Source organism: Mustela nivalis, assembly GCF_964662115.1.
Source record: "Mustela nivalis genome assembly, chromosome: 3".
NCBI classification, from domain to species: domain Eukaryota; kingdom Metazoa; phylum Chordata; class Mammalia; order Carnivora; family Mustelidae; genus Mustela; species Mustela nivalis.
The window spans coordinates 120,194,640-120,220,618 of NC_139022.1; the positions used below are offsets into that span (position 1 = coordinate 120,194,640).

Consider the following 25,979-nt stretch of genomic DNA (forward strand, 5'->3'; position numbering starts at 1 on the left):
ATGATCTTATTATCCCAACCCATTCATATTATCTTCCCAATATAAATATTATAAAAAATCTCTTAAAGTTTGATAACTATATGGAAATGTCTTTGTAAATGTTATTTGTATAGGTTTGCCTGTTATTTTAGATTGTATATGCAAAGTAAGCAAGGACCGTACTGTTTTTGGTTTAAATTATATATATTACCAGTGTTATGTGCACAAAAATTATGTATATGTCAGTGGCCTTTTTTCTGTAGAATCATAATTACCTTATTTCCTGAGTTATTTTTCAGAGAACCAAAACACCTCCCATCACCCAATGCCCATGCCTCATATTTCCTCCTTTGTTTCTTTTTCATATAGTGATTCCATGAATAATTCTGTTCTTGTCTCAACTCCAGCCTGCAGGTCGTGTTCATTATATTTTTGTCTTGTCCAAGCACCAGATAATTCTGTGCTTTCTAATTATCTTTCTTTATTAATATCAGCAATGTCTTGAGTTCATTATTCTCAAATGGCAATAGAGAGAGTTAGAAGATGGTATCATAACTATCGGGGAATTTTAAATGAGCAAATGTATTTTCACTCTGGAAATTGTGACTTAGATTGAGGATATATGTGGACAAGTGTATTGTGGAAAAATCTCCCTGGATGATTCTGGTATCTAGTACCTCTTTTCCACAGTCTCCCAATCCCATAAGCAGTTTATTTTTCATGATTTACACATTTTTTCTCATGGTCCTAAATTTCTTAAAAAGAGTATCTCCTTTTCTAATTGACTGCTATTTTGCCATTACCTAAAAATCCTAAAAACATTCCTAATACAGTACTTCGCTAATGAAACTAAGTCACAGATTAAGTGGTTTACCCAGATTAGCATAAACAGAGGGTTTGTATTTATGTATGTATAATGTATGTATGTATGTATTTTTAAAGCTTTTATTTATTTGAGATAGAAAAAGCATGAGAGGGGAGAGGGTCACGGAGAAGCAGACTCCCCCCTGAGCAGGTGGCCCAATGAGGGACTGGATCCTGGGACTCCAGGGTCATGACCTGAGCTGAAGGCAGTTGGTTAACCAACTGAGCCACCCAGGCACCCTTTTCTGTTTCTTTTTAAAGGTGGGGGGGCACCTGGCTGGCTCAGTAGTTAGAGCATGACTCTTGATCTCAAGGGCTGTGAGTTCAAGTCCCAATTTGGGTATAGAGATTACTTAAAATCTTTTAAAATAAATAAATAAATAAAAGGTGGTTATTATTTTCATTTTTCAGAGTTTGGCCCATGGTCACTATTCAGTAATTTTCAGTGAAAGCTTATTCAGAAACAATACTTGTTTCATAAAGATGAGAGGATTTAATGCTTTTTAGAATTCTTATATAGAAGATTAAAAAGGATTTTAAAAATTGGCTATTCCCTCTTTCCCTACTTTCTAATTTTCTAGAAAGGTGGTGGTTTATTTCTTCAGCATCTGCAATTACTGTGTTTTCCATCTCCCTCCCAATTCAAATGTAAAAGCTCCCCTCTTAATCTTTCTTGTCTAGGAGTAGCTCCTCACCATTATTCAAACACTTTTCCCTTTTTTACAGACTTAACTCCAACTTTACTCTTATTATTTCTTGTGGCTAAACATTACCAGGTCTTCAGTTAGGCTTTTGAAGGTCCATTTCTTTTGTCCTTTTTCATGCTTAGGGATATAGAAAGTAGGAAAGGGTAATTCTTTAAAAACTTTTTTAATCACATTCAAAATATAGAAGGAAAAAGAGTTGCCCAGAATTTTATTTTCCTTTTTCCTGGTCTTACCTCAAAATACATCAAATGTGAATAAATTGAACTTTGTGTAATGTGATTAAGTCTTTAAAAATCAAGGCATTGGGACGTCTGGGTGGCTCAGTTAGTTAAGCAGCTGCCTTCCACTCCGGGTCATGATCCTAGCATCCTGGGATCAAGTCCCACATCGGGCTCCTTGCTCGGCAGGGAGCCTGCTTCTCCCCCTGTCTCTGCCTGCCATTCTGTCTGCCTGTGTTCGCGCTCTCTCCCTCTCTCTCTCTGACAAATAAGTAAAATCTTAAAAAAAAAAAAAATCAAGGCACTTAGGGGAGCCTGGCTGGCTCAGTTGGTTGAGCATCTGATTCTTGACTTCAGTTCAGCCCAAATCTTGGTTGTGGGATTGAGCCTCATATCAGGCTTCATGCTCTGTGCAGAGTTTGCTAGGGGTTCCCTCTTCCTCTGCCTCTTGCCCTTCTTTTGCACATACACTCTCTCTTCCCCCAGTCTCTAAAATAAACTTCGAAAAATCTTATTAAAGTTTTTTTTTTAAAGGCACTTATAAATAATATAAATAGAGCAATTCTATGTTAGGGAGCCAACATGATGAAAAGAACACCTAGACTAAGAACCAGGAATAATAAAATACTCATAATTCATGTTTTGAAGTGGTGTTATGTAATCCTCATGCCTGTAATAATCACCTACAATAGTACCTATTTTAAAGGGATGAGAAGGAGTGCCTGGGTAGCACAGTCAGTTAAGTGTGTGACTCTTGGTTTCAGCTCAGGTCATGATCTCAGGGTCCTGGGTTGACCCCCAAGTTGGGCTCCATGCTCAGTGTAGAGTCTGCTTAAGACTCTCTCTCTCTCTAAAATAAATTCAAAATATTTTTAATAAATAAGTAAATAAATAGATGAGAAAACTGAAATACAGAATGGTTATATCCTTTTTCCAAGTGTTAAGTCATGGAATTGGAGTTAGGATTTGAATTCAAGTACTGGATTTAACAACAAAGCAATTGAAAGACAAAGTCATTGCATTTCTATTTTTTATAGGAATACACGAGTAATCTTCATGGTTAATTCCATTTTTAGTCCCTCCCACACTATACAGAATATTCTAAAACTATACTTGGGACACCTGACCTGCCAGTGGAGCTGGTGACTCCACTTCTTCCTTTTTTTTTTTTTTTTTAACATTTTATTTATTTGAGAGACAGAGCAAGCAAGGGGTGGGGCAAAGGGAGAGTACCAAGCAGACTACATGCTGATTGCAGAGCCCGATGCAGGACTTGATCCTAGGACCTGAAGATCATGACTTGGGCTGAAGGCAGATGCTCGACCAACTGAGCCACCCAGGCACCCCGAACCTGCGACTTTTGATCTTGTTATGGTTTCAAGCCCCACGTTGGGTGTAGAGATTACTTGAAAATAAAATCTTAAGAAACAAAAACAAAAACAAAACCTACATACTTATTAATACTAAAGAGAGACAAGTAGATTTTCTAAGACATGGATAGGCAGGAAATGCATATATATAGACCTCATTTCTGTTTCCCTTAAATGTGATAGAGGCCCATTAAGAAGCAGACCATGTATTCTGGTTCCTATAAAGGTCCCTGTAAGAATTTGTCATTTAATAAACTTAATTGATAAATTTGTCATGAACATAAGGCATAGGAATGAAAGCATGAAGATATTACATGTACGTGGGAGATAGAGAATTTTATCTAGACTGTGGTGTTAGAAATGAAACGGCATTTATATAGGATCTGGCAAATGACTAACCGTAAATTAATAGTATATTAGTATGTGAATTAATAGTTTCCATTCTCTGTCAAAGAAACAAAGATTATTTGGAGCTATAAAATGTAAATTTATCCACTCTTCTGTTGCTGTCACTAAACCCCCCAACCTTTTTTTTTTTCCCAGTTAAAGCAACAAATGCCCTGAAATAGCTGAGGTGGGAGATTGTCCTTGTGTCAGTAGGCCTCTCTGAAGATCATTGTCCCCTTAGAAATGTGACAAAATGTTACACAAGCTTCCCCCCCCCCCAAAAAAAAGATTGATTTATTTGAGAGAGAGAGAGAGTCCTCACTCCGGTGAGTTGGGGGTTGGGGCAGAGGGAGAGAATTAAGCAGACTTGGGGCTAGATCTCAGGACCCATGACATTATGACCCACGAGATCATGACATGAGCCAAAATCAAGAGTTGGAGACTTAACCAACTGCATCACCCAGGCACTTCTTTACAAGCTCTTTTTTTTTTTTTTTAAGATTCTATTTATTTAAGAGAGAGAGGAAGTGCAAATATGAGCAGGGGGAGGGGCAGAGGGAGAAGCAGACTCTCCACTAAGCATGGAGCCCAGTTGAGCCCACTGGGCTTGATCCTAGGACCTGAGATCAAGACCTGAGCCAAAGTCAGACACTTAACCAACTGAGCCACCCAGGCACCCCCCTACACAAGTATTTACTGTTTAACCGTCATAGTGGCTTGAGCAATACAAACTAAATCACCTTTCACCTGTGCTTACTGTAAGACCTGGTAGACTTGGTGCTTCTGAATACCACAGTCTTAAAAGCTACCTTGGTAGGATGAGAGCTAAAACTGCTCTTAAAGCCTGACTGTCAGATATAAGCTTAATATAATTCCCAACAAAATGTTTGCCTGAGAGAGACTGTCATTAGTTAGTCCTGAAAGACTGTTCATATCCTAATAAAAGGTAATGGCTTTTTTGACATTACTGTGATTCAGGTTTATAGAGAATCCCATGAGGCCTAAAGCAGTGAACTCAGATTTTATAAGTTTGATCCTTTGTATATTGGTATTGGTGAGCTCTCTTCCATAAGTCTTCTTCTGAGGTTTAAAACTTAGGGGGCCCCTGGGTGTCTTGGTTGAGGGTCTGCCGTCGACTCAGGTTGTGATCCTGGGGTCCTGAGATTGAGCCCCTCATTGGGCTCCTTGCTGGGCAGGAGAGCCTGCTTCTCCCTCTGCCTCTGCCTGCTGCTCCCCCTACTTGTGCTCTCTTTCTGTCAAATGAATAAATAAAATCTTAAAAAAAAAAAAAAAAACTTACGTGAGAAGGGAACTAACCTTATTGTTTTCAGTGGGTTTGTAATATGTATTAGGCAATTTTGCGCATGTTTTATTGTTTAATCCTTGCAACAACTTTATGAGGTAGATACTATAGTCCTTGAGGAAACAGACTGAATATGTCCAAAATTAGGGTCTAAATTAAAATTTGAGTGTGATCCACTCCAAAGCTGCTACTCCTTGCATCAGATTCACTGCTTCTCTAGTCTTCTGTCCCTCCATCAGGCTTGACAGTGGGCTTCCCAAATCATAAGACTAATCTACTGTTTTGTTCTTTTATAGTCTTTCTGTTATATCACTGCTCTTTTCCAACTCAATTATGTACTTAGGCTTTCCTTGCCATAGGAGGTCACATTTGTTGAAAAAGTCAGAGTTTGTGCCTTCTGGGTCAGTTAGGAAAGAGATGTCAAAAAAAAAAAAAAAAAAAAAGGAAAAAGAAAAGGCAGCAATAAAGACAGTATTTCCACAAGCTTTGGAAGAGACACCCAGTATTAACAAAAGCCTTGCAGTTCCAGGACATCACCCACTTAATTAATTTTGGAAGGGCAGTTTTCTATATCAGATTGCCAGTGTATTTTAAATATTAAATTTTTCAACTCTGTTGAGGTATACTGAAATATGCCAACAGCACATATTTTTAAAGTGTACAGTTTGATCAGCTTTGGCATGTATATACCTGTGAAACCATCATCACAAGATAACATTTCATTTCTCCAAATTTTCATTATGTAAAAGTTGATTTTTAACTTTTACAAATTTGTCCATGTAGCTATACAAGTCTCAAGTGGCAAAAATGTTAAGACTGACTGCAGTCTTAGAGGAGTGAGCATAGAGGGATAAGCGGAGAGGCCTTTGAATGCTTTAAAAAACATCCTTTTTTAACCTGAAAGATTGAGAAAGAGTTCCTGGCACTTAGTAAAGCTATTCTTATTTTTTGGTGTATAAGGTAGTTTTATCTTTATAATTTTCTTGTGAAATATTTTGATGCCTAATTAAAAATAGCCATAGAAAACCAAGTTGACCAAGGAAAAGGGAATATCTGAGGCAGTCCTTTAGATAGAAGGTAAATAAAAACTTCAGCAAATTATGTATGGAATGAGAACAGAAGGTGGAGTCTTGGCAGATTTCTTACTATCATGGGGAGATGTTAGGGCTTCCTGACCTGGGGAGGCGATGCCCTGGCAATTGTTTATCTTGGTAGCCATCTGTCTCTGCTAGGACTGTGATAGGTTTGTGAGGAGAAGGGTAAAAAGACAAGAATGTCTTCCACAGAGGCTGCTTGGTGACAAGTGTGAACAAGCCTGACTAGAGCTTCTTTAGAGCTAGTACAGAACTACTAAATGAACTACACCCTCTGTGCCCAGGGGGCGGTCAATAAAAACCTTCTAGGGGCTCCTGGGTGGCTCAGTAGTTTAAGCGTCAGGCTCTTGATTTCAGCTCAAGTCATGATATGGGGGTCGTGAGATGGAGCCTGTGTCTACTCTGTGCTGAGGATGGAGTCTGCTTGAGATTCTCTCTGTCTGCCCCATACCCACCTCACCCCTCTGTGCATATGTTTGCATGCGCTCTCTCTAAAGTAAATAATTTTTTTAAAAGAAAATACCTAGGGGCGCCTGGGTGGCTCAGTGGGTTAAAGCCTCTGCCTTCGGCTTAGGTCATGATCTCAGGGTCCTGGGATCAAGTCCCGCATCGGGCTCTCTGCTTAGCAGGGAGCCTGCTTCCTCCTCTCTGCTTCCCTCTCTGCCTACTTGTGATCTCTGTCTGTCAAATAAATAAATCTTAAAAAAAAAAAAAAAAAGCACCATTTTTAAAAAAAAGAAAGAAAAAGAAAACCCCTAGAAAAATGCCTACATTATCAACTTTTTTTTTATTTTTAAAGACAGCACATGAGGGCAGGGGGTGGGGGTGCAGAGGGAGAGGAAGAAAGAATCTTAAGGAGGCTCCACACCTAGTGCATCCCTGTGTGGGACTCAGTCTCACCACCCTGAGATCATGCCCTCAGCCAAAATGAGCAGTTGGAGGTTTAACCAACTAAGCCACCCAGGTGCCCCTACATTATCAACTTTTAAAGTGGTTCTTTCCCTCTTGTGTTTGAACACACAGGCTTTTAGAAAAAAACTCTCCTGTCTTCTAACTATGCCCTGTTATTCACCTATTCCTCTCAAATATGGCAGATGAGACAGTGACAGTAATATGTCCATTTTGTCACTATATTTGGTGGCCTCACAGGACTGAAACTTAGTTGCCATTTTCTTTTTTCTCATCTTCCAGGTCCTTATGTGTTGGTGGACTGTATTTAGACTGCTGACTCTTCTTTTTTTTCTTTTTTTAAGATTTTATTTATTTCTCAGAGAGAGAGAGAGCGCACAAGCAGGGGGCGTGGCAGGCAGAGCAGGCAGAGCAAGAAGCAAGCTCCCTGCTAAGCGAGGAAGCCTGATGCAGGGCTCCATCCCAGGACTCTGGGACCATGACCTAAGCTGAAGGCAGACACTTAAATTAACATAATGAGCCACCCGGGCATCCCTAGACCATTGGGTTCTTACTCCCTATGATTCATGTTTGGCTTTTCACCCCTCTAATATTTGTCCTGTGCCCTTTCCCCCCCATGTCTATTTCCTTTTTCCCATTTACCATATCACTAACCCAGGAACCAAGCCCTCAGGAATCCCAGTTATTTCAGTCTGTCACTTATTGTATGTAACCCTGGACAAGTTCTTTCTGCTTCACTTTCCTCATGTGCAAAATGAGTGTTAATAGATTGACCATAAAGGGCTGTTTTGAGGATTAAATGTCAGTGTATTCGAAGTGCTCAGAACCAGAACTAGTAAGCACTCTTACATGTTTGCTTGTATGTTCAGACTTGTATGTTTGAGATTATTACTCTACAAGCTGCTTTTACCCTTTTCCTGATATACTTTTTCAGTTACCTGCTCATAATTGAGTTGATACAGTATCTCACTGAACCTGAAGCAGTTAAAAACTAAGCAGAAAAGCTTCTAACCCTAAATTCTCTGTCACTCTCATTTCCAGTTTAGGTGATTCTTCTTTCCTTTTTGTTTTCCATCATATAACCTATCATTTAGGTCTGATTGTCTCAGATCCATTTCTGTTGCTGTAGTCAGGCAATCATTTTGGCTGATTTTTTATTCCAATCATTCTCCCTTTATGCAAATGGTAAAATAATCTCCAGGCTTTGTCTTGTTCACCTGGAACATTGCTTGGCATGTAACAGGCATTCAGTATTTGTTAGGTAAATGACTCATGTACTGTATCAGCCACCTGTAGTAGGAAATCTAAACCCCCGAACCTTCTGTCAGGTTGTCACTATTGCTGTCAATCTAGTAGTTTCACATCATCGATTCTCTATTCATCTCAGCAAAACCTCTTGCTATATCCTATTTACCTTGTATTAATTCTTGTTCCCATGTTATTGCTATTTCTTGAGATGCCCTTTATTTCTATTCTGTGTCATGGCCAGAACACACTATTTCCACAGAATTTCTCCTTTTTTGCTCTACCAGTGTTAGTCACTCTTCTGTTGTGTGATGTCTCAGCATTTGGTTGATTTTCAGTGTATTTGTACTTAAAATCTCTGGTGGGTATGCCATATCTGCTTACCTCAGTTAGAAGTTTCTGGGGATCAAGAAAAATGTCTCTCTTGTAACCTTTCCTCCCCAGAGCTAGTGGTGTGGCTTACACTCTTCCAGGTGTTTAGTAAATGTTCCTGCAGCAACTCTGTGGAATATGGAGTGGCCCTCATGAAGTCCCACAGAGGTTATGTGTTTAGAGGTCATTATTAGCAGGGCAGTTTTGTCTTTACTAAAGAGATACAGGGCTAGTAGATGGTGGAGAATTGGGAGTATATTGTTCAAAAGGGTCTGGGCCAACAGAGGAGTCATTCTGCTCTGAGTAGGTAATTCTGGGATAATAGTCAACTGTGGGCTATATTGTAAACAAAGTTTGTTTTTATTGATAAATTGATCCCAGATATTTAATTTGGGGAGAGAGTAACCCATAAAAGTATATCTTAAAAATGTAACTAAATCCTATCTGACATCATGGTCTGGACTTTTCCTCTATTTAGTTATTCAGAGCATGTTTAGAACTCAGATTATAATTTGACAGAAGTGAGGAAAAGAGTAAATAAGCCAGAAAACTCCATGTTAAATAAAATGCAAGTTACGTTTTCTCAAAATATTAAAGTATGAGGGCCAAGCAATACGAAGTCTGGGTAGCTGATTTCCAGCATCATAGGCATGAGCACTTCCTGAGCTAGAGTAAGAAGATATGCCATCTACTGGCACCTCTTTCATGGGATTTTTATCCTCACCCATTTGAGATCTGAAAACTGAATTTCTAACTTGCTGGGCTGAAGGACAGAAGGGAAAAGACTGCTTTCCAGGGAGGCCTGGCTGACTGATCTCAGGATCTTGAATATGAGCCCCATGTTGGTGGGTAGAGTATACTTAAAAAAATAAATAAAATCTCTTCTCTTCTTTTTAACCTGAAATACCCTTCTTAATTAGCAAAATGAGACAGAAACCCTCTAAAGTGGTTTCCAGGTTTGCATATTCTTCTTCACCTGCAGTACCATGACAGATATAAAATAACAGGACTATAAACAAAAGCAGTCAAACTGCAAGCAGAATGATGTCTGGACTGAAAGACAGCTTACATTTGTAAGGGTATTATCTTAAAAAAAAAAAAAGTAATGAATGAACTGGCAGATGATGACTGAAATTTTTTTTTTTAGAAAGACTGCTTCAGGAGCCAAAGTACCTATTAGATTGTATGTTTGTTTCAAGATTGACATACACTCATGTTGTAGCACACTCATAAAAGCTGCTTCTGACATCTCTAGTTTTTCTAGAGAGGCTACAAATGTAAGCTGTCTTTCAGTCCAGACATCATTCTGCTTGCAGTTTGACTGCTTTTGTTTATAGTCCTGTTATTTTATATCTGTCATGGTACTGCAGGTGAAGAAGAATATGCAAACCTGGAAACCACTTTAGAGGTTTTCTGTCTCATTTTGCTAATTAAGAAGGGTATTTCAGGTTAAAAAGAATATTGCTCAAGGTTGCACAGCTGGTTAATAACAAGGCTCAGAGTTTCATCTTGGTCTACAGATTTCAAAGATAATGGTGCTTCTCTAAAAGAAAGTTTTTCTAGCAGAACATTGCCAGAATGTCGCTCTTGTACTTATCAGGCTGACCATACTATCAGTGGGTCAGTGGGATATCTACCTGAGGTGTTTTCTTAATGGAGGTGATGGTCTTTTGTGAACTCTGCACGTTCTCTTTCCTGGTTCTCCTGGTGGCCAGCCCATCTGGAAGACACTAGTTGGGGTCAGACACTAATGTAGGTTTCTTTGTCTCAGGACTAAGCTATATAAATAGTGAAGTTAGTACAACTGACTATACCCCTATTTATAAATAGAATTGGTACTTTAGCATGATGCTTGCTAATTAGGGAACTACTGGTGATCACAACTGTGCTTAAAGTATATCTGTTTCTGCAATGTCCTAGCATTTGGATTAATTAGTGAACAGCACAGAGGCTGTACGGTATCTTTAAACACAGAGGAAAGGGAGAGTCGTGTGTTATGCTTGGTTACTGAATTCTGACCCAAACCCATCTTATGTAATTTAGAAGACAGACGGATCGAAGCCATGCTGGACTGGTGACTGTTCCAGTCTCATTTTGGGTGCTTTGTATTTTCAGCCTATTGATAATGACAACAAAGATCAGCTTGTTAACTCATTGGTTCATTGATAATATTTCTCATTGTCCCAACCCTATATACTCATTATATATGAGTGTTTTGAATATGGTAGATTTTTTTTTTTTTTTAAGATTTTATGTATTTATTTGACAGACAGAGATCACAAGCAGGGAGAGTGGCAGGCAGAGAGAGAGAGGAAGGGAAGCAGGCTCCCTGCTGAGCAGAGAGCCCGATGCAGGGCTCAATCCCTGGACCCTGGGATCATGACCTGAGCTGAAGGCAGAGGCTTTAAACCACTGAGCCACCCAAGCGCCCCGATGTTTTTGTTTTTTATCAATCAGCTGACATTAACATTCCAGGTTGAGCAAAGGATGTGATATGAACAACCTTGTAAGAAAGCATTCATTAGGGCACCTTGGTGGCACAGTGGGTTAAGCCGCTGCCTTCGGCTCAGGTCATGATCTCAGGGTCCTGGGATCGAGTCCCGCATGGGGCTCTCTGCTCAGCAGGGAGCCTGTTTCCTCCTCTCTCTCTCTGCCTGCCTCTCTGCCTACTTGTGATCTCTCTCTGTCAAATAAATAAATAAAATCTTAAAAAAAAAAAAAAAAAAGAAAGCATTCATTAAGTGTGCTTTCAAGCTTCCTAAGGAAAGTCCTGGGGATTATAATGCAGTTTATGCTTTATAAAAAAAAAACAACAACAAAAAACTCAACAGCCATTAATACCTTCTTTTAAGCCATGAATGCTTCTTTTCCCTGAGCTATCTGGTTATAAACTTCATACCCCTTTTATTCTTCCTTTTTAACCCATGGCTTCTCTGTAACAGATTGACTAAATGAGGTTAAATACAACCCCTCAGTCATTTCTGTGGTGATTGTGCTAATGAGATTCATCTATGAGCCAGGAGCCAGAGCAGCTGGTAGGCTTGTCATCTCCAGTTTGTGGTCCCTTTGGACGAAGGACTTTTGGCCAAGTGTGTAGGAAGTCGAGGCACTAAGGAAACTGCTCTGGAACACTGTGTTGTGGTGAATTGAGCTAGGGATCTGTTTTTTGTGGTTGTTAAAGTTACTGACTCATTTCTTTAAAAAGATATCCCAATGCAATTTGAATATCCCTTAATTTGTGCCAGCATTAATAATATTAGTAAATTTGAATTCTTTTGTGCATTCTTTTTCTTTATCATTTAATGAAAGTGTGAATGTCATATAAAATGACTTGGAAAAGGTGAGGGAAAGGAGCTGGTGTCCTGGCTAAGGTAAAATTAGATAAACCCTCAAATAATTGGTTGTGGGCCTTGACAATGATCATTGCTAAGCAGCTGGCAATGATTGGCCTTAATATTTTTTTCTCTACAGTGGCAAGCTGGCAAGGGGTTTGAGTATTTTACAAAGTGTAAATAAAAATGTATTCATTGCGATGAAACTCTGTTTGTATCTTCTGTTTCTGAAGGTGCACTCACAGAGTGCTATGATGAACTGGGCAACCGATATCAGCTTCCAGTCTACTGCCTGGCACCACCAATCAACATGATAGAGGAAAAGAGCGACATTGAGACTCTGGATATTCCTGAGCCACCGCCTAATTCTGGATATGAATGTCAGCTCCGTTTGCGCCTTTCCACAGGCAAAGACCTCAAACTTGTGGTCCGCAGCACAGACTCTGTATACCACATGAAGAGGAGGCTACATGCAGCAGAAGGTGTGGAACCGAGTAGCCAGCGATGGTTCTTTTCTGGCAGACCTCTTACCGACAAAATGAAGTTGGAAGAGCTGAAGATCCCAAAGGACTATGTTGTGCAAGTTATAATGAGCCAGCCTTTGCAAAACCCCACACCAGTTGAGAACTGATTGGTCCTATTGGCTGGTCCCAAGATCCCGCCCGTTCCTTTTTATTGTTGTCGTTGTCATTTCCTACTCTATGGCGTGAAATTTATTTTCACTGCTCTGAATTCCGTATGAATGGATTTAGTTCTGAGGAATTACCAGTGAAAACTTCCATCTGTGATGGAGACCAACAAAAATTATTAATAAAACACAAAGAGCCAGCCTTTGAGACTCATGTAATTAGTTTCTAATTTGAAAGGCAGTTAAAAAAAAATAGATAATCATTTATTTTAAAACACCCAATGTAATGACTATATTTAAATGATTTGGACTGTAAATAGAATGTTATGTCCATGAAGAACAGCACCAAGCACCTTGTGAATACAGATTAAAATACATATATATATATATATATATATATAAAAATGTGTGTGTGTGTATATATATATATATATGTATTATTTTTTTTCCCCCAAAAAACATCAATAACAGTTATAAAATGACCTTTTTAAAATAGAAACTGAAAAGAGCAGTATTTGAGGTTCACTTCTATCTGGTCTGAATTCTTTGCTCAATTAATATTTAGCCATAAAGGAGTAGAGACTGGCTAATTGTGTTTCAGTATTGCTTTCCCCATCCCTGTATCTTGAGCTCCTTATTTACATTCACACTAAATTTTGGTGCCTTCCAGCACACTGGTGGCAGGTACCCTTCTGGAACACTAGGCAATAATTTAGTCAGTGCAGTCAGATCTCTGATTTTCAGCTGATACTCAGTTGAAAATTCTTTTGTCCCTTTGCTGCATAGATATTTTGAAATGTCTGTATAACAAAGCTGTTTTTATATCCAGGCTTAGAGGGTCACTACTATATTATACCTTCATCGATCTACCTACTCTGCTTGGGACTTTTCAGCGCATGCCCCCAAATGCACTGGGCCAGGGAATGCAAGGAATCAAGGACAGATGTACGCACTATAAGATAACACAGTCAATTTTCTCTTCCTCCCAGTTTGCAGGAAGGTTTTAAGGAAAACAAGTTGTATCTGTGCCTGGGAGAACTGTGCCTATTTTCAGTCTTTTAGAGAAAATATCAACTCCTAATTTACTGGTACGTGTATGGACATCACTTAAACATCAGCAATGACACCAAATGACGAAACATTGCTTTATACATTAACTTTCCAGTTCACTGTTACCTCTACTTGTGGTAGATGACAGTTTTCCCCTCTCATCTTTCCTAGCAAAAAGTCAAATGAAGAGCCATCTGCAGATTAGATGAGAGGACTGCTAAATCTGGTGAGAGCGCCTGATTCTCTCGCACTATATTGGAAAAAAGCTGCCAAGGGTTATATTTAATTTGGGGCCTTTGAAAAGTTAGTTCCAGAAAGAAGAGGGGGACTGTCACATAATCACTGTAGCCCCGAGACTGTGATATGGCAAAGTAGAGGCAAGAAGGTACGTACACAGCTCTCAGTTGGAAATAATCAGACCTCCACACCTATTTGGATGTGAAGCACTATTAATTTTAATGGCAAAATGAAACTGCTAATTAGTTTAAATGTAAAGTTTAAAATGGTATTAAATTTACTGTAGCCTGATTAGATATAATATCTATAATTATAACCTACCTTGTTTCTGAGAGCTTTAACTACTTCCTTTTCTTTATGCAATCATTTTAAAGAAGATTGTGGCTATATTCAATTTAGGGTTGTTGATAATTGAATCTGAATTCAAGAGACGACAGCAACGGTAATTCCAAAGGAGTATTTTTATATTTGAAGGTGCGGCTTTGAGGGAGTTTGAACATAATGCCCCTGTCTTCAAAGAGTTTGTTACTTGTGTGCTACATGGAATAGCAACAGTTCTCAAAGTTTGACAACTGGAAAAGTGTTCAAACCTATTTTTCCTAAGTTGAATTGGGTGATATCATCAATAATCTATGGTAGCTAAGAAGGTTTTTTTTGTTTGTGTAGAGCTCTCTAAGAATTTTGTTTTAAAGGTACATATACTTTGCATAACGATTTTCTGGGCATGTTTAACTAACCTGGGTGAGAAAACCATGGTGCTGTTTAATGTAAATAGATTGATATAAGATTGGACCAATACTTGATGTGTACAATTTTAGTATGTAGGGTTTTTGTGCTTTTTTAAAAAAAATGTTCAATTTTTCTCTTTGTCTTGGCCTTTATTCTGGGTTTTTAATTGTTACTCTCTATGTAAGAGTAAACTGCCTCATTCTAATAAAACCTCTAAAAAGGTTTTTCTTCTTTTTAAGAACTTACTTCAATAAATAACAAGTTCATTTTCATCAGACTTAGGCTCCACTGTGCCAAACCACACATGGTTATTTATAGATATGATTTATCCTCCACATTGAAATCTTGGTCTAAAGTAGACTATTGTTTTTATCTCTTAAGGCCCATGCCATAAATCAGAACTCATAACTCAGTTTTCTAGAAACACTGAGCTCATTTCTTATTCATTTTGGATCAAAGTGGCAGGTTTTGATAATTTTTTATTTAAAATAGGTAATACATATGTATGTGGGCAAATCCAAAAATACCAAAGTGAAAAGTCTCTCTCCAATCACCAGATGTAACAATTGTTACCAGTGTTCTGGGTATCTTGAAAGATACTCCAGCCCAGCAGTTCCTCAACTTGAGAATGCATCAGAATTACCTAGAAGGCATCTGAAAGCACAGATTGCTAGACTTTTCTCCCAGGGGTTCCACATTAGTAGGTCTGAGTGGGCCCCAGTAATTTGGATTCCTCAGAGGTCCTGAGACCAGGTGCTGCTGCAGCTGGTCTGCAGAATCACACAGTGAAAACCATTGTTCTGATGTACATTGAGTGTATTCACCCATGCTACCCTGTTTTTTTCATAAATACATACACCATTCACCTTCATTTCTCTTTAAAATGATGAATCTTGGGTCTGCCTTTTCTTATGGTTGCACCAGTCTTGTGTTGTTTGGACTTCACTTCGGTCAATTTGGCTACTTGCAAATTTGCTACTGTAAACCATGGTGCTGAGAAGTGTCCTTTTCTATAGCTACATCATTATGTCTATGTGCATCTATAGAATGCACTCCTGAAGAGAGAATTGCTAGGTCAAAGAGTTATGCACAATTACCCTCCAGATTTTACCAATTTGATACTATAGCAATATAATTGCTCTTATTTTCTTATATATCCTAACCAACATTTTGTTCTTTGACAATCTAAGTGAAAATCTGTATCCTGTGGTCTTCATGTATTTTCTTTGTAGTTTAACATTTTAATGTACGTTATAGGCCTTTTTTTTTCTGCAAATTGTTTGTGTTTGCTCATATTTCTGGTGTACTTTGGCTTTTCTCTTGATTTGTGAACTCTCTTTATTAAGGAAATTAGTCATTTTCTATCATGTGTTACTATTTTTGCCTTTGTATAATTTACACCATGTGCAAATTTTAAGTTTTGCTTGGTTGGATTGATCAGATTTTTATTTTATGGCTTCAGGGTTTTCTTCAGAAGGTTTTACCCAGTCAAATTATAAAAATTTTTTCTCATTTTTTTTAATATTTCTTTCATGGTTTCATTGTCTGGAGTTATTTTGGTGCAAGGAATAGAATAGCAGCCCAGATTTATTAATTTGTTCCTTTGTTTTTGTACATAGCTAATCCCACTTTTCCTGATACTGCTTATTGAATTAATTTTCATGGGTCTTTTTCCCATTGATGGAGGAAAAATCACTCTTTATTTTATGATGGCTTTTAAGACTATACTTTTTTAATGGTCTTTCTTATTAATTGAACAAATTACCAAATATACCTGTGTCCATCTCAAATTCTCAAATGCTATTGTGATTTAGTATTTAGGCTAAAGAAAAGAAAAAAGAGGAGTGTGGCCGATAACCTCCCTTGCAGTAACTGGTCTCCTGCGATTTCTGTTCTCTGTCTCTGTGGGGGCTTTTCATGTGGGCAACTGCCCATTTTGGCAGGTGTCAGCAGAGTTGATTTGGCCGTTTCTAGTCTTGGTCTTTGGCATGAGGCAAGTGATGATAATACATAAGAGCTAAGGACTAGTGGAAAAGAAATGATTTCACGTTGCTTAGCTTCCTCAAAAATTCTTCCCTTTTTATAGCTGATAGAGACTGTGGAGTGACCAGTCCTGTGGTGCAGGCCTGAAACTCTAGTGCTTTCTTCAGCCCAGCCTGCTGGTCACCCCCTCTGCAAGTGCAGCTCCTCTGCCCTTGCTTTGGCCCCTGAACAAGGGCGTTCCTTGCTGACTAAGGCATTCTGATGTAACTATGACATAGTAATGCTATAGAGCGTTACCACCTTCCAAAGAACACCTAAATGTACTTGGTCTAACTGAGCTCTACCTTGAGAGCACAGTGGATTAACTCACTGTTGAAATAATGAAACTTAATTGAAACATCTATACACATACCTACAAGCACATTTTTTTAAACTTTAAATTTTATAATGTAATTGAGGAAAAGAGTCCTGAAGTAAACACTAACAGATTGTTTTTTTTGTTTTACGTCTAGTCCCCAAAGAATGTCACTTTATCCATGCTATTGAATTTTAGTTTTTATAGAGTTTCAGTTTGGGCCCATCCGAACTAAACGCTCAGTTTCCTGAGTCTATTCTAGAACTGCACAGTTTACAAAAATGTTCCTCCCCCCTCCCTTAAATCTATCCATTTATTTTAGAGAGAGAGTGGGGGGTGGTGGCACCTAAGGATGGAGGGAGGGAGGAAGAATCCTCAAGCAGACTACCCGCTGAGTGCGGGACGAGCCCAATCCCAGGACCTGGAGCTCATGACCCCAGCCAAAGTTGGATGCTCAACTGATTGAGCCCGTCAGGCACCCCTGAAAATGTGCTTAAAAGGATCTTTTAAAATCTGAGAGTTGCACCCTGATACCTTTTATAGTCACTCTGATGATTTCCAGGGAGGAGGGGAAACTCAATCCTGAAACTGGTCATTTGATGTTCATTTTAAATTAGGTTGAAATAAATGAATAAATTATTTTATTTTATTTTATTTTAAGATTTTATTTATTTATTTGACAGAGAGAGAGAGATCACAAATAGGCAGAGAGACAGACAGAGAGATGAGGAGAAGCAGGCACCCTGCTGAGCAGAGAGCCCCCATGTTGGACTCGATCCCAGGCCCCTGGGATCATGACCTGAGCCGAAGGTAGAGGCTTAACCCACTGAGCCACCCAGGCGCCCCGAATAAATTATTTTAAATATTAATTTAAAATGTAGTCAGTCAGAATTATAACCTGTGATACTTATTATCTTGTACTTTCCCTTTGCCCCCATGGCCCCATTCTGAAGCAATAAGAGGAACAGTATCTTCTTGCTTTAGAGACTGTGTCTGTAAAAAACATATGCCATGGTTCCTTTTTGTGTATCTCAGGAGTCTTGCCCTAGGAAAATGAGAAAGAGAAGCCTTTCTAAGACCTTGGTATAGTTTCTCCTCCCACAACTATGTGTAGATCTTAGGCTGTATGCCAGCAAAAGCCGTCTAGGATTCCAGAAAAGAGGCAGAAACATATCCCAAGTTAAGCTTAATGGCAAGGCCCTTTGAAAGGATGATGGGTTTCCAAATGTCATTTTCCAGCCAGGTAGTACTAGTCTCTCAGTTCAGTACTCTGTGTAGGCATAGTAGCATCCACACTTGTTTGCCAGAGGATATTCTTCTCAGAGAACAAGTGCACTTTCCACCACATCAGAGGAAGAGAAGAGCACGGTTCTGAGTGCTTTGTATGTTAAATACAGAGTGTTCACAGTAATGAACATGATTTCTGTTCTTAACAAGTTTGACTTATGAACGACAATCTTAGATAAGCAGTATTTTCTTTTGCGCATTGACAGTGATTTTTGTGGGTGATTAGGTAACTCTTGAGCTCTGAATGCCTTATGGTCAGTCATGTTGCATAACTGATCCTTAAGAAATTCTTGGTTTATAGTAAATGAGCTGTACCTCTTTAGTTGCCAAACTTGTTCCTCAGAAGTTTATGGTAGGAAGAGATGTGATATTTAGCATCATGCAGAAAGGATTTCTGAGCCAGGAAAATGCTGTTCTTCAAACTTAAAGAGAATTTGCTAAAGTGGAAGTGAATTACTCAGATCACTTGCTTGGAGCGTAGGCATTGAATTTGACCTTGAATTTGAATCACGGTTCTACCACTGGTACACCATGTGTTTTGGGAAAGGTTCTTAATTTCTCTTCGCCAAAATTTCTTCACCTGTAAATTCTGGGTAACACCTGACTCGCAGGGTTATGAGTATAAATAACTTGATGCACTTAAAGCACCTGCCTAACCCGTAGCAAGCACTTACTATGGGTAGTTACCACCATTACTATCACAGTACGATCAGGGAGGGAGGATTCACAAGCCCCAGGCTGAAAACATTTGTAAATTATTCAAGGCATTAATTACACAAAATTAAAATTATGCAAGGATGTGTAATAATCATTCTACCCTAATAGATTTGTACAGTTGCTTGAGCACCTAACTTTGTAATTCAGGTCCTAGATAGAAAGCTCCCATATCCCTAAAGGTCTGTTTCCCTTATAGGTAGGGGCGCTTCACCATTTGCCAATTTCCAGTGTCTCGCATCCAGGTGATTTTAGCTTAATGATTGAGAGAACAGACAGGATTCTGAGCTTATTAGATCACTAGGGAAGTGCCTGGGTGGCTCAGTGGGTTAAGCCTCTGCCTTTGGCTCAGGTCATGAACTCAGGGTCCTGGGATCGAGCCCCACATGGGGCTCTCTGCTCAGCAGGGAGCCTGCTCCCCCCCCCCTTCTCTCTGCCTGCTTCTCTGCCTACTTGTGATATCTCTCTCTGTGTGTCAAATAAATAAATGAAATACTTAAAAAAAAAATAAGTGGGAAGGCATCACTGTCTTTCAGCAGTTTAGCTCCAGACAATGTTTGTAATTCTTTGGATATACTTATGAATAGTGTTGATCTGAAAAGCAGCAGCAGAATTGAGACACATCCACAGAGAAAGTAGTTACTTCACATTGTATTTATCATGAGGTCAATAAGTTCAAGTTAAGAACCTGCTGATCAAAGAGCACTTATTTGAAACTTTCATGTGTAAAAGCCAATGTAAAAATATCCACTTAGAGTTTCTAAATTTATTTTTAGATATGTTAATAGTTGTGATTACTTATAGTCTATTTTCAGATACATTTGTTCCAAAATGTTTGAGGGTCCCATTAACGTGATGAAGCCTTTTCTTTTTGAGCAGATCCTTTTTCCCTTTCTTTTTCTCTGCTTTCTGCCTCTCCTGGTATTTGTCCATGGTGAAGATAGTAAACAGCTTAAATTCCTTGTAATTAAGACGCTTTTGTTGGGGGAAAGAAAGAAAAATTATTTCAGGAAGGATTTGATACTTTGTTTCAGATGACAGCAGGATTGTAATCATTTCCCATTTAAAAACTTGGAAACTTGAAGAGGCTTAGTAATTAGGGCATAATTATAGTCTGATTGTAGTCTAGGAGCCGGGAACAGAGAGTCTTTGTGGACTCTAAAGTGACCGTGGATCACTTTCTTACTTCTGCTGCTTTCTTACTTCTAGACTGGTCTAGATGCTTCAGGCTGACACCTGAAGGTCTACCTAGTGTGATCCATCTTTTTCAACCTTAGCTCCCACTTGCTTTCCCAGCATAGACTTCCTTTTTTTTTTTTTTAATTAAAAAAAATTGTTTTAAGTAGGCTCTGTACCTAGTGTGAGGCTTGAACTCATAACCCTGAGATTAAGAGTCCTGTGTTCTACCATCTGAGCCAGCCAGGTGCCCCACAGACTTCCTCTTTAAATAGGTAGAATTCAGGGTCTTCACCAGAGTTGTTCTCTCTTAGGATTTTGCTCATGTATGTTCCCATCTGTACTTTCCTTTCTACTTACTTAAATCTATAAACCCTTCCCCCAACATCAACTCCTGCCCTATGTATTTCCTTCTCTAAACTTCTAAACAAAATTTTCTTCACGAAGTTTCTGTAATTATGCATCCATCTATATGATAAAACACTTAGCCCTCTCTCTTCAAAGGCGTATAAATCTCTTCAGTTTTTTTCTGATCCCAGTGCCATGACACACTTCAGCAGGTTTTCCCTACCCATGTCTACAGTAGGGAATAGGACATTATCTCTGCCTTTGGCAGAGAGAGAGCCTGCCAGATCACACTTACACGGTCACCTGTGATGTCAAAGTCATGGTAGAGCTCTCTGAGGTCCTCTTTCTTAATATTGAAGAGAAAGTTGTACATGTGGAAGTTTTCTGCACCAATTCTCAGTGCTCCGTCCAGGTCAAGCAGCTCAAAGACAGGCCGGGAATGGCGGAAGATAAATTGCTCTTCCAAGTGGTTCTGTTGAGAGAAATACGTTATACAAGGAACAGTGTTGGTGCTACTTTCCAAACTTGGGCTGCTTTGGACACCTGGATGGCTCAGTCGATTAAGCATCTGCCTTCGGCTCAGGTCATGATCCTGGGGTCCTAGGATCCAGTTCTACAGCAGGCTCCTTGCTCTACAGGGCTCTTGCTTCTCCCTCTACCTCTGCCTCTCCCCCTGCTTGTGCTTTCTCTCTCTCTCTCTCTCTCTCTCTCTGTTATATGGATAGATAAAATCTTTTAAACATTTCTTTAAGAATTAATTTTAAAAAGTGACCTCGGACTGTATTTACATCCATTTCCTAGGGGGCTAAAAACAAAAGGCAAAATCCTAGAAGCTCAGGGTTGAAAGGCTTCTATGGTCAATGTTTCAAGTCCTTCTCTTCAACATCGTTTGAGGGGAACTTAAGCCCCCTGTTGTGATCAATTGTGCTAGAATGAACCCTTGTCTCTACAACACATTTCCTTACATTCGGTGAAAATCTACTTGTGAAATATCACAGTAAGGTGATAAGATCCTGAACACAAGTTTCCTTTACAAGGGAAGTAGATAAAGACACATTGGGAGTGAGTGTGTCTGAGGAAAGGTAGGAACCCAAAGAAGAAAGTTTCTCATCTCCATCATCCATCCCCTTTAGAAAGTTCTCCAAGAAAACCAATCACTGAGAGTGTGAGGCACTTGGGATGCCTGGTGGCTCTTTAGGAAGGACAAGGAAGGGCATGCCAAGGAGGGAAGCGGTAGGGTGAGGTCTACAGAAAGAGGATGCGGGAGGGCTGAACATGGGCAGCAGGGCGCGTGAGGCTGGGTGGCCTGAAGATTTCTAGGTTATAGACAGACCGTTTAGGAACCACAAGTAGTTCTCTCCCCATTTTTTTCCCTTCTTGTTTTGAGTGAAAGGAAGACAACTCTGATGCAATCTTAATTCACTGCTACGTTTTGCAAGATGGTGGCGGCAGCTAAGCTCTGCCGCCTCAGCCCTGGATCCTGACTTGTTACTCGCCTGTTGGGCCAGCAAGATGCAGACCAACATGTAGAACTGGTCAAAACCGATCTCGCCCACAGCGTTCCAGTCCAGCATGTTAAACACAATCATGATCTGTGTCCGGTTCCAGCTAGTCACGTGGTGAAGGAAGTGATAGAACAGCACATCTGTTAAGGCGGGAAGGTGAAGAGACCGATTATTCTGAGACTGTTCCAGATGCCGAACAAAAGGGAGCCACATAAATGGCAGCAATGCCCAAAGCTTGCTGACCCGGAGCAGTCTCAATAACACATTCTGTCTCTCTTCGTCACTCTGCCTTCAAGTTCTCAAACCTTTCTTGCCCTGGAGCTGGACAAGGAGTTGGACAAGGCCCTGTGCCCAGATCTGTGGAGGATGAGACAGTGGATTGGGCTTGATTCTTGAGCCCAGCTCACATGCGTGACCAAGCCCACAGAGGTGTGTCCATAACAAAAAAAGGTGCAGGATACTCCTCATACCGGACAGAGCTGAGTTCTCACTGGGGACTTCAGACACCTTGATGAAGCTGTCTCACCTGGGTCTTTCACTCAAGATCATGAAAACAGAGAAATTTAAAAATCACTCCTGTAAATTTTCAGTATTCCTCATGCCTATGTGAAGCGCATGCATTTGGCGATGGGGGAAAGGAGCAATCTTGAACACCTCAGGGGCTAGGTGCTTTCACTGCCGCCTTTCACTGGACCCTGACACCCCTGCAGGGAAAGTGGTATCACACCCTTTTATAGTAAGCGTCAGGTCATAACAGGTCCGTTACAGTGCTTCTGTAACTATAAGGAGTAGACCATTCACTTGAGAATGTTGTAAAAATACAGACTCTGATTCATGAAACATGGTGCTGGACTGAGTGTACATTTCTCACAAGCTCCTCATGCTGCTGCTGCTGCTGCTGGCTGGTGGACCCCACGGAGGGGTGGCAGACCTGGGACTCAGATGTCCGCCTGACATACTCTTTCCACAGTGAAGCCATGTCTTTTGCAGATTAATTAATACAGATGTATTCAATCATACAGAAAACAAATACTGTGACTTAAAAAACAGGGAAGGTTTTTGCCAGAAATTCCCCTCACTGATCATCTGTCTCGGGGAGTTAAAGATAGAAGAAAGCAGCATGGGGACACATTTATAGGCTAGTATGTGGCTTATAGATTGTATATGCAAATCACCCATGGTAACTTTATAGAGATTTTGAAAAGTGTGACTTTGTGTACATGCTATGTCCCCTAGTCTGCTAGTTACAGAACCTATCTCCTATGTAAAATATGACTCCAATAAATACATGAAACATCTTTGTAATGCCCCCGGGGTCCTGGGGTCAAGCCCCACATGAAGCTCCTGGCTCAGAGGGGAGGCTGCCTCTCCCTCTTCCTGCCGCTCCCCTGCTTGTGCTCTCTCTCTCTCCGTCACTCACTCTTTCAAATAAATAAAATCTGTTTTATTTTTTTTAAAGATTTTATTTATTTATTTGAGAGAGAGACAGTGAGAGAGAACATGAGCGAGGAGGTCAGAGAGAGAAGCAGACTCCCCATGGAGCTGGGAGCCCGATGTGGGACTCGATCCCGGGACTCCAGGATCATGACCTGAGCTGAAGGCAGTCGTCCAACCAACTGAGCCACCCAGGCGCCCAGTAAAATCTATTTTAAAATAACAACAGCAAAAACATCTATGTAGTTTGGTGTCCCAGCTGAATCTAGCTAAGAGGATAGCGAACCAGTCATCACAATGCCATGATTTGAGGGGCATCTGTTGGTCTCCATATCCCTTCCTTATGCCCCACTCGGTATGAACATGTGGGAACAAAACATTATATATATCCACCTTTATATATATGACCTTTGTGTAGTTGCTCCTTGAGAAATGTTTCGATGTGAGACTTAGGAGCTACTTAGCAAAAGCTGTTTTTAAAGCAGCGGACTCTGGCACATGCATCTCCAAAGCCTTAAGTCGCTGCCTCCTTGAAGGCAAAACTTAAGGCTGTGCTTACAATCTCTCACAGCACTATCCAGTCCCCTGGTGAGCAGAGGACAGGAGCATGACGTCACCTCTCGGGCTTTGCATCATCAAGCAGAGTGATTTAGTTACTAGGGAGACCAGACTTCTCGGCAAACATTCTGGTGAGACTAGGAGTGTAGGCTTTGGAGTCAGGAAGCCCTGGGTTTGTCCCAGCTTTTCTGTTTACACCCGGGTGCCTTACAGTTGCCTTATCTAGGTCCGGGCTATTGCAAAGATTTGGTGACATTGTGTGTGAATCGATATGTAAAGAGAAAAACTGAGGCATGAAACTGTGAGAAAACGAAGGCGTCTTTTCATCATTTTGTGAAGACTGCATAAGCTCTTAACAAATCTTTATGAAGGGGCACCTGGGTGACTCAGTGGGTTAAAGCCTCTGCCTTCAGTTCAGGTCATGATCTCAGGGCCCTAGGATCAAGCCCCAAATCGGGCTTTCTGCTCCATAGGAGACTGCTTCCCCTTCTCTCTCTGCCTGCCTCTGCCTACTTGTGATCTCTGTCTGTCAAATAAATAAAATCTTAAAAAAAAAAATCTTTATGGAAGGGGCACCTGGTGGTGCAATCGATTGAGTGTCCAACTCTTGGTTTTGACTCCAGATCACAGAGTCTTGTGATCAAACCCTGTGTCCGGCTCCATGCTCAGCAGGGAGTTGGCTTGAGAGTCTCTCTCTCCCTCTCCCTCTGCCTCTCCCCTGCTCCTTCTTGACTTCTTTCTCTCTCTCAAATAAATAAATCTTTAAAAAAATATCTTTATGGACGAAATACCTTATTCATAAAAGACATTTATTTCCTTCAGATCACAATAAATGGATAGGATACTTGATTTATATCCAGCCCTTTAAAACAAAATGAAACCAAAAAAGCACAAAGGATTTTAATTGGTCCTCCATTGGTTTGTGCATTCAAAGGTAGGGTCAAGATCATCAACACTTTTTGGTCACAAATAACCAAAAATTAGAAGGGATCCTACAGATTATTGATTCAAACCTCCCACTTGATAGATGAGAAATCTTTTGGGGGCTCTTCAGGGTAATGACTGAATGGGGATCCCCCAGGAATAATTAAAATAATAACTAACAGTAAGTTCTTATCATGTGGTAGACACTGTGCTAGCCATTTTCCACACATTATCTGATTTCATTTTTTTTTCCAACCATGAGGTGTGCTCTATTATTAGAAGCCTCATTTATGGATGAGGAAAATGACCCTTAAATAGGAAGGTGACACGCTCTCCAAATCACCAAGGGGGAGCAAGTGTCCCCACCAGAGACTGCGGCCTTCTCCTCCTCACTCAACTGCCCCTGGTCTCTAGTCTCGGTAAGTGATTTCTCTTGCTTCATTTAGAAGATAAAATATATATTATATATTCTGGTCCTGTGAGTTTTCCTGCACATTAGTTAAAATCCAGGTAACAACTCAGAGGAAGCCCTGCTGACACACTGACCATTCAAGGTGTTGTTGCGGTGGACGTCAAGAAGATGAAAATACTCCAGCAAGGCCTTCACGTTCCTCACGGATAACAGGCAGTACAGCTTGTCCAGATAGAGGTACCACAGAAATGATCCTTGCTTCAGTCTCATCGTGGCCTTCATTAGGCTGAAGGTTCTGGCCACCTGGAACAGAAGAGTATTCTGCCTTGGAACTAGAATGTTGGACACAGAGAGGTTCTGGGAGCCAAGGCCTCCCTATGATGTAATGTTATGGAAGCAGAAACTGAAATTGCTTCCTCCCAGTCCTCTGCACTTGCTGTCAGGATTTATTATCTTTTTTTTTTTTTTCTTTTAAGATTTATTGAGAGAGAAGGAGCATGCATGAGCAGGGGTGGGGCAGAGGGAGAGAGAGAGAGTCTTAAGCCGATTTCCCTGCTGAGGACAGGGCCCAATATGGGGCTGAACCTAAATCAAGAGTCAGATGCTTAACCGACTGAGCCCCCTTGTGCTCCATCAGGATTTGCTAAGTCTCTTGTTAACTTCATTATTCCCCTGCTATTAAAATATAACCAGTTCTAAACTGAAATCACAGACCACTTAGAAATGAATGTGAGAACATGCTCTCCTTGCGCATAGAAACCTGTGCTATGTGGCCAAAGTGCTCGTCAGAGGAGTATTTATAGTTAGAAAATAAGAAAAATGGAAAAACATATGAAAAATTACTAAAACAGCCTTTTGA

At 40.1% G+C, this 25,979-nt stretch overlaps 2 protein-coding genes across 5 annotated transcripts in view; one reads left to right on the plus strand and one right to left on the minus strand.

Moving 5' to 3' along the window:
* UBTD2 (ubiquitin domain containing 2) overlaps positions 1-15,951 on the plus strand; it is a 62,168-nt gene extending 46,217 nt beyond the window's left edge. For all 4 annotated transcript variants that reach the window (XM_082725108.1, XM_082725105.1, XM_082725107.1 and 1 more), the window contains one exon: positions 12,014-15,951. In XM_082725108.1, the coding sequence (XP_082581234.1) occupies positions 12,014-12,411 (398 nt within the window). In that variant the 3' untranslated portion in view covers positions 12,412-15,951. The remainder of the gene's footprint in view (positions 1-12,013) is intronic.
* A 3,320-nt stretch (positions 15,952-19,271) lies between these two features.
* EFCAB9 (EF-hand calcium binding domain 9) lies at positions 19,272-25,431 on the minus strand. The gene is made up of 4 exons (XM_082724626.1): positions 25,255-25,431; positions 21,784-21,932; positions 20,583-20,759; positions 19,272-19,738 (listed from the first exon to the last, which is right to left on the minus strand). Exons 1-4 carry the CDS (start codon positions 25,400-25,402, stop codon positions 19,562-19,564), a joined length of 651 nt encoding a protein of 216 aa, XP_082580752.1. The 5' UTR covers positions 25,403-25,431; the 3' UTR covers positions 19,272-19,561.
* Between the last annotated feature and the right edge of the window lie 548 nt (positions 25,432-25,979).

Excerpts from the sequence above, each read along its gene's own strand:
- EFCAB9 (XM_082724626.1), bottom strand. The coding sequence starts at position 25,402 with ATGAAGGCCACGATGAGACTGAAGCAAGGATCATTTCTGTGGTACCTC. Across the intron at positions 21,933-25,254 it reads CCGCAACAACACCTTGAATG|ATGTGCTGTTCTATCACTTC; the intron begins GTCAGTGTGTCA and ends CCGCCTTAACAG. Across the intron at positions 19,739-20,582 it reads TTGACATCACAGGTGACCGT|CGTCTTAATTACAAGGAATT; the intron begins GTAAGTGTGATC and ends CCCCAACAAAAG.